This window comes from Condylura cristata, unplaced genomic scaffold (assembly GCF_000260355.1).
Source record: "Condylura cristata isolate star-nosed mole 26May11 unplaced genomic scaffold, ConCri1.0 scaffold00011, whole genome shotgun sequence".
Taxonomy (NCBI): domain Eukaryota; kingdom Metazoa; phylum Chordata; class Mammalia; order Eulipotyphla; family Talpidae; genus Condylura; species Condylura cristata.
The window spans coordinates 52,627,295-52,635,835 of NW_004567112.1; the positions used below are offsets into that span (position 1 = coordinate 52,627,295).

The 8,541-nt window shown below is 44.7% G+C and overlaps 1 protein-coding gene across 1 annotated transcript in view; it reads right to left on the reverse strand.

The window, feature by feature from the left end:
- PRKG1 (protein kinase, cGMP-dependent, type I) overlaps nucleotides 1-8,093 on the reverse strand; it is a 1,208,869-nt gene extending 1,200,776 nt beyond the window's left edge. The window contains exon 1 of the mRNA XM_004680888.2: nucleotides 7,198-8,093. Within this exon, the coding sequence (XP_004680945.1) occupies nucleotides 7,198-7,463 (266 nt within the window). The 5' untranslated portion in view covers nucleotides 7,464-8,093. The remainder of the gene's footprint in view (nucleotides 1-7,197) is intronic.
- Between the last annotated feature and the right edge of the window lie 448 nt (nucleotides 8,094-8,541).

The window sequence follows — 8,541 nt, forward strand, 5'->3', positions numbered from 1 at the left end:
TGGAGGGAAGAGCACCATGGACTGATGGATTGCAGGTGATGTGGTGGGGGAACCATGGAGACTACACTTGAGTGGGGAAATCAAATACTGTCTAAAATTAACAGCAATGCTAATGTAAAGAGAGAGAGAGATGAACTGTGCATGATGAATGGAAACTAGTATTAGGTATGTACAGATGTTGATCTAAATGTCTGAAAACAAATCCCTACATAATATATAAACCAACATTACTTTAAAAAAGGAAGCTAAACATTTCAGTAGTACACATACACAGGACAGGATGAAATATGTTTATATTTTTAAAACTTTCCATTGAATATCAACTTTATATTGATTGATTTTAAAACAACACAGTTTTCTACAGTAGTATAAGTTTTTATTACAGTCAGGGATAAGAAGGACTGTGAAAATGCTTGAATATATACTGAAGTCTGATCCACCGGCAATGTTAAGTGAGTATTCAGAGTAAAGTTAAGCACTTTTAAATACAAAATCTGCTGTTTATGATGCTAAGCAAAGTTAGTCAGAAGGAAAACGACAAATACAGGTGATTTCACCCACATGTGGAATAAAGAGAAACTAAACAAAGGAAGAAAAACTAAACCAAAACAAACCCTAGAAATCTCACTACAGAATTGAGGCTACTAAGCATGTAGTGGAATTGGGGGGAAAGGAGGAGGAGGGCTCAATGGACCATGACAGAAGATAATGGCCCTCTGTGATGGTGGTGATGTGTAACATACATACAAAGAAGTGTGAACCTCTAAATCACAGTGTTGTAAACCAATGTCACCTCACTAATCAATAATGTAATAAATAAGAGTGGTTCTGCTATCAGTCTTTTGTGTAAAGCAACTCTATTTCAAACAGTTTCTAAATTATCAATTTTTCATTCAACAAATATTTTAAAGCCTTGTATATTTTCAACATGCATAATATCTCTTTTAAATTACAGTAAATCACATTGTCAAATATCTAAAGACATGGAAGATCTTAAAAGATTGGCATAATATTTTGAGCAAGAATCCTATCCTCTTTTGCTGTTACATGATTTTTGCAGATGAAACAGATGTGGCAAGTGTTACAGCTGTCAAGTCACAAAATAGAAACACAGAAAAGCATGCAAAATCAAGAGATCCAAGAGCAAAGTAGAAGAATCACCACCAGATAAATGTAGAAGGCAGCACTTCGAAAAAACCAACAAAGGTCGGTCCCAGTGCCTGTTCTGGGACATAAACTCAGGCTCTGCACCCAACACCCAGTGCAAGCATTTGAAAAAATTACAAGATGCTATGATCTGATCTGTAATAGTCTAAGAAGTAGACCTTTCTTTCCACACACACACAAAACTGGTATAGGTCAACACTGTGGCGTTTCAGAATAACGACTTCTATAAGAAGTGTGCAATCATATACTGAATGAAATAATATGTGTCACACATAAAGGCCTACACATACACACACACACATACACACACAGCTTCCTTCATATTTAGAACCCAACAGCACAGCAAGACTCAAGGTTAATACTCTTTTCTGACAATTCCCAAACTTCTGAGCTTTCACTTTTGTGAAACAGGATATGCTATCCCTGGTTTATCTCAGCCTTCACAGTAATTTCCAAGAGCTACAAGAAACCCAGATAACGGGTCCTGAACTCTGATAAGCACATTCTCAATGGCAAATGTAAATAATAATTCATACTCTGAGCAACTTTGAAATCACCTGAAAATTTTATTCAATAAATAATTTAATGGCCTTTCAGCCCGCCCTACATAGTATTCGAGAGGGTAGTGGGAAAAAGGTCTTTGGTCATAAAGGAGAAAAAAAATAGGACATATTTTGTTTTTTTAGCTCTGTTAAAAACAATTTTATGAGGGTCAGTCACATTTCTAATGAACACATGATTAAATATCAATTTTTAACTTATACATCTTACTTTATATTTAATCATGTATTCAAATGGAACACACAAAAAAATCCTGCTGTACTACAAATAGATTTGAAAAGTGCAGAAGATCCCAAAAGAAGTGAATGTGTCTTAAATAACAATATAAACAGATGAAAAGTTGAAAACATAAAGTACCAAGTTTAGTTTGGAGGCAAAATTAAGAAACCTAATTTTCTTTCTGGTCCCGTTTCTGAGATCCTTGAAAAGCCACTTCAGTAATGATTTGCTCCGTTTCTCATCACTGAAACCAGGGTGCCACCTGCCTCCAGCACAGCTTTGACTGAAACAAGATGTGAAGTGCTTATGCTGATACATCCTCTTCAAATGACACGTGATAAGTCGCAAAGAGTGTCCTTTTAGCAAGGCAAATCATCCTGCCCCAAATACCCCCCCCACTAGTCTGCCTCCCCTTAAACCTTGCTCATAAATATTCTCATCCCACTAAGCAAATTAAATGTCCTCTCCCAGAAACTGCTGCTAGAACATCACCATGTTAACTCTGAAACAGTAACCAGTTAACACACTGCTAAGTTATCAGTTAGTGATAAATTCATGCTGCTGGCAGGAGTGGCAGGAATGAAAGTGTCCACATGAGGCGTCCACCGGGAGAAAGAGAAAGGGCACTGTGAATGGTAACCAAAGACCAGCGAGATATTGTCCCTTCGTTCATAACCATGCTACTCATCAGCTCCGCATTTCACATACACTGCCTGAGGGGCACTGGGTGAGGAAAAGAGAAGATGAAAAGGTTAAAACGTGCAATCCCAAGAGCAGGACCACCTGAGAGAGTTCTGGCCTGCCTCAGCACACCTGAGGTGTGTGTACTGCTAACAGAGCTCACTGGTCACTTGCATGAGGTTAGTTTAGCTCTGGCACTAAGACTTCGTTTTAAATCCTGTGTGAATCTAGGGCAGGTTCACTTCTAGTGACTCGGAAGGATCCACCAATTACACTATGCTGGAACTGGCCTGCTTCCAAGGTTACAGAGTATAGCAGTTAGAACTTGAACTCTAAAAACTGTGAGATCCTGTTTAAATCCTGTTTGAATCTAGGGCAGGTTCACTTCTAGTGACTCGGAAGGATCCACAATTACACTATGATGGAACTGGCCTGCTTCCAAGGTTACAGAGTATAGCAGTTTAGAACTTGAACTCTAAAAACTGTGAGATTTGGGTTAAAACTTGTCTCTGGTGTTCCCTAACTGTGAGCTTTTAGGCTAGTGACCTTTTCCAACTTCAGATTACTTATGAGAAAAGTCTGGATGCCTTGTAGGACTGTCGTGAGCAAGCACAGATCCAGTGGAGGTTAAAAGCTTAACTTTTTTATTGTTTTTAAGCTTGCCTTTACTACTGCTATCACTGCTATCTTAAAACATTGTGCATTTTCTACTTGAACAATATGCTGAGCCCAGAAATTTAGCTGGTACCCACTCATCTCATTAAGGTTGCTTATGGGAAAATTAGGACAATCCTCAGATTTAGTCTGAAGGTTAAACCAGACCTGAATTGAACTGAACTGAATCAGAGTTGTAAAAGGTCACAGATTTTCTGGGGCACCTATCCCGAGGCATCCATGTCCCACTGGCAGGAAGCTCAAGTTCAAAATGATGAAATTACACTATTCATCAAGAATCAAAGGATCTGTGGCAAAAACAGCTGAAATGGTTTGGAAAATAATCTATTATCCCTGTAACAGGGTAATATTTATTCCACCCTTTGTTTAAGCTAATTTAAAAAATACTTTGTGCAGTTCACTGACCAAACTTGGCAGAATTAAGTGACAGAATTAAGGGTACTTGGTATTTCTTCACAAGAAGTATATGCACACAGAGAATCAGGTGTCCAAAATATATATATATATATATTAAAAAGTTGGAGTTACTTGCCAGAAAGTGATATATAAATTTTAAATACCATCATCATCATCCAAAACAGCCTACAGTTTTCCATCATAATCACTTGATCCCTACGGATCATGTCTAAGGGTCTGAAAATGAGTACTGTAATAAGTCGGATGTTTCCTTTTTAAACATGATCATCATAGTGTACACTTGATACTTAGGCTGAGCACACAGATCTTCTCTTTCCCTGGTATTATTTTCATCTAAGCATTCCTTAGATACTTAGCTCATTCTTAATGGAAATTGTGCCTTGTACCCTCTATGGACCCATGGAAATCTAGCTAATTGGACTGAGTTGATTACAGTAGTTGGTGGATTTTTCCCAATTCCTTCATTGCAATAAATGTTTAAGATATTTTTGTCACCTGTTTCATAGTTTATGTTGCATCATTTTCTAAAACAGTTTGTCTAGACAAAAGCTCTTTCATCATTCTGCTGATGACATAGAATGTCATCTATACTTTCAAATATATTTCTTCTTATGATAGTATAAAAAGAGGGGTGTCTTTGTAAAATCTGAAATCAATCTGTATTGTGACTAGTCACACCTAACTCCTATAGAAACTGCAGTTGAACATTAGCTTTGCAATAATGTAATCTCTCTGAGCCATAAGAGGCCAATAAGGCCTCATAAAGATGACAAAGCTTTTAACAAAGAATACATGAAGTGTTGGAACACCTACTATCCACACCCAAATATCTGAAAAATATACTTTGAAAAATATCTTGTTTGTTCTTAAACGTATCACTGAAATATTCTGTAAATTTCTTTCTTGGTTAAAATACCGTGTCTCCTGTAAGACAACTGAGTTAATATTGCCTCTTTCAGTGCTACGGAGAGGACCTAATTCCAATGGTTACTAACCCCATATATTATACCTGTCAAAATTATTTAAATGCTAATGAGTCAGCTTGCTGAAAATACACCCTAGACTTCCACTTGAAAGCACAAAACTAAGTGCTGAGTGGGAAAAAGTTTACCCTCAAACACAGTGGGAGTAGAGGAAGTATAGAAGTATCCCAGTTACTTAATTGCAGACCCAAATATGCCCTCCATCTCTCCTGCTCATGACCCACACGCTTGATGACTGTCCCTATCCCTACTTAAAACGTGCAATAAAGGACAGGCGGACAGAAAAAGATATGTACCAATGAAAGATCAGCCATTTCCTCCAGTACATACAAAAACAAATCTGATGCCTAGAGAAATCTCTCACCCTACCCCACCCCCCAAAAGGAGGAACTTCTTTCAGAGTTAGCTTTTGAATGCTAGAAGGCTCTAAGGGTGAGGGTTTCCTCTTGTCCTCCCCAGATCCTAGTGAAAACTCTTCTCTGCTAAGGAAGTGGCTGCCGGTTGCTCTTTGAGGGCCACAGCCCAGACACAGGGATCTGAAATTTCAAAAATGCGATAAAGCCCCTGCCCGGCAGCCCTTGGAGGCGAGCAGCTGCCTGGTGACCGCTGATGAAGTGGCTTCTTAAGGAGGTAGGCAGATTGATTCCAGCTGCTGAGCGCGGGGCAGGGCAGCGGCCGCGGAATGCGCAGCCCGGCAAAGGCTGAGGCTGAGGCCAGATGGAGCAGTAGCTTCTCTACCAAGGGCAAGGCCAAATATTAGCTCTGTTTGCAATCTTGGCCTGAGAGAAGGAAGAACGCCATTGTTTCCATTCGATAGGGATTTTCAAGCAGGCTTGGCCAAAAGGCGCCATGTGGGCAGAATCATTTCATAAAGTAGTGTCACTCTGAAAGTCTGAAAACCGGCCTCTGAGAAGTCAGTTCAGAAGACACCCTCATTGCCTAAGGTGAATTCTTTCTCCTGATACATGCACTGCCCCCAACCTTTTTCTATCTTCTGGTCCTAGTCTTACATCTCATAATACCTACCCAGTCTCCTTTGCCCCGCACCCCACCTCACTCCCACACAAAAGCAGACAAGGAAGGGGTACAGTGGAAGAATGAGGACTTTGAGAGTCTTAAGACTGGCCTGGGTGGAGACCCGGTAAGAAAACACGGTCTTTAAAAGTTTAAAAGTGCTGGTCTCAAGTCAGAGCACTAAAGGGGAGGACTAATTTAGGGGTCCCCTGAGAACCCCCAACTCAGACACCAAGTGATCTAAGAAGAGGTAAGGGGTAAGAGGTAGGCGGGCATCAAGGCATGCCTAATGGAATATTCAATATCCTGAGAAATGCACTTTCAGCCTTGCACTTCCAGAGACTAAAAGCCAGTAATGGGCTTTGGAGTCTGCACTTCCTCTCCCTAATGTCCAGAGGCGCTTTAATGCTGCAGCCAATCGATCAGGCTTCTCCGGTGAAGGCGGCGAGTGGAGTGCAAAAGCTTCCTACTTGTGGCCAAAATCGCCTGGCCCCTTCTGCAGGCGACACAAAACTCTGAACTGGCAGGGTTTGGCTCTTAAAGTGGCCGGGGGAGGAAAGGAAGGAGTCTGGGGGAGACTGGGAAAGACTTTCTCCATCACAAATTGTCCAAGGAGACATTCAGAAAGAAGACAAACACTCGGGCACAGGACTGACCAGTAGCCCCAAACAAGCTTCAGTGCAAGATCACTAAGGCGCTTCCAAGCCCCGGGCAGCCCGAGGTGTGGCACTTCTGTAAGGCATCCAAACAGGGCAAAGGAACATCCACCAAGTGGACTTCTTTGCAATTGCTTGCTATCACAACTGCTGGAATATCACCCTGGGAATAAACCTCCCCCAACGACATCCCGGGGCCGGATCCTGCAACCGAGATGCGTCTGTCCCGCCTCCCCGCCCCTGAGCCCTCCCCGAAGGGCTCCAACTTGAGCGAGATCAGTCCCTCAGCTGAACCCAACTCAGTCCAGCCTCCGGTCGCCCCTCCCCGGGAGGCTCCGGCGGCCCCACTGAGCATGCCCCGAGGCCTGGGTCCGGGGGTCGCCTCGGGAAAGCTCTCCAGCCCCGGAGAGGCTCAGGGTTCTGTCCCAACGTGGGCGCCCCCGTAACGGGGCGCGAAGGAAAGACCGAACGACCGCGGTTGGGTGAGCAGTGGCGGAGTTGGCGGGCGCGAGAAAACTTTCCGCGGTCCTTCTCCCCACCCCCACGCCACAGGGGCGCGTCTCCCGGAGGAGCTCGCCTTTCCCAGCCCGGCAGAGACCAGCCCAGCACGTGATGGGCAGCAATAAAAATAAACACTTCCCATTCCCCGGCCTCGGGGGCCACCCCCACTCCGCGTGCCCCGGCGAGCAGGGGGCGCCCTGCCGACCAGCTTCGGCCGCGGCATCCAGAGCCCCCGAGCGGCGAGAAGCCGCCGGCCACCAGCCCCGGGGCCCACCGCCCCGAGCAGTGGCCTCCGCCCCGGCCGCCGCACCCCCCGCACCTACCTTTCGGATTTGGTGAACTTCCGGAACGCCTGTCGGAGGTCGTGGAAGGACCTGTAAGTCTGAGGCTCCGCGGAGATGCCCTGCGCCCGGGTGGTCCGAGGGCCGATGTGAGTCGAGGGCACGGGCAGCACCGACTGGCATTTGTGGAGTTTCCTCTTCAGCTCCTGGATTTCCTCCTCCTTCTCTGACAGCCGCTTCTCCAGCTCTTTGATTCTCTCCTCCTTGAGCATGAGAATCTTGGCAAAGTCTTCCTCCAGCTCGCTCATTTTTCCCCTGGCCCCTCCGCGAAACTTTTTCTCGGGCGGCGGCGGCTGGGAGGACAGCGGGGAGCGGAGAGCGCGGCGCGAGTGAATGGGCGCTAAGTACTAGAGCGCGGCGGACGGCTGCCCCCAGTGCGGCGCGAGGAGCCGCTCTCTTCAATCCACTTCTGCTGAATGGACTAAAAGCACCGACTGGAGGATGTGAAGTCTAAAAGCGAAGAAGAGAGGCAGAGCGCTAATCCCCAGCCTCTCCCGGGAATAGGTGATTATCTTTCATTGAGAAACCAATTAGAGCTGCCCGTCCTCCCCTGAGACCCCCTCCCCCGTCCCCCTTTCCCAATCACTCCGTGAGAACAAACGCGCGCGCGCCACCCCACCGAGAGCCGGGTCTAGCTGGGAGGGCTGGATCTCAGAGCCTAGTCTCGCCCCATCACACAATCATCACTCGTCCACGCTATATGGTACCAAAGGAAAGGGGTGGGGTAGGGTGGGGTGGGGGGAGCTTTATGCCACTTGATCCTTGAAATAGCAACAATTACCATGTGATCTGGCAGATGACGCAGCGCTTGTAACTGGAGCCTAAAGACTTTGTGTGTGTGTGTGTGACCTTTCACAATTATTAAACACAATAACCTACCTAAATTCATCTTTGTTTTCGTCTTTTACTTCTCTTCCGCTCACTTTGATAAGGAGGTGTGTATGTGTGTGTTGTGAAGTCCTGTGGTTGTGACCCCAGTGATATGAAGAATGACAGACCAATAGCATTTCCAGGTTTTTCAACATCAAATTTTACAGGAAATAGTGAACTAAAATTGTTGATGGGGAAGTTGGAGGAACACGCACATGGTAATTAGCCAAATGTTTACCAAAGAGAAAAAGAACTTGCGTTGATTGTAAAATTTCTGAGAATCTGCGTTTCATTTTATCTGCTACAATTAAAATGGGATAGTGGGCATCTAAATTATGCCACAAGCTTGTCTAACATGGTTGTGCGTGGCTGCGTCAATGCTAAACTGCCAGCTCACCCTACCGCTGCCTATTTAGGGAGAAATTTCATGTGTCATCATCATCATCAGAATTTCTC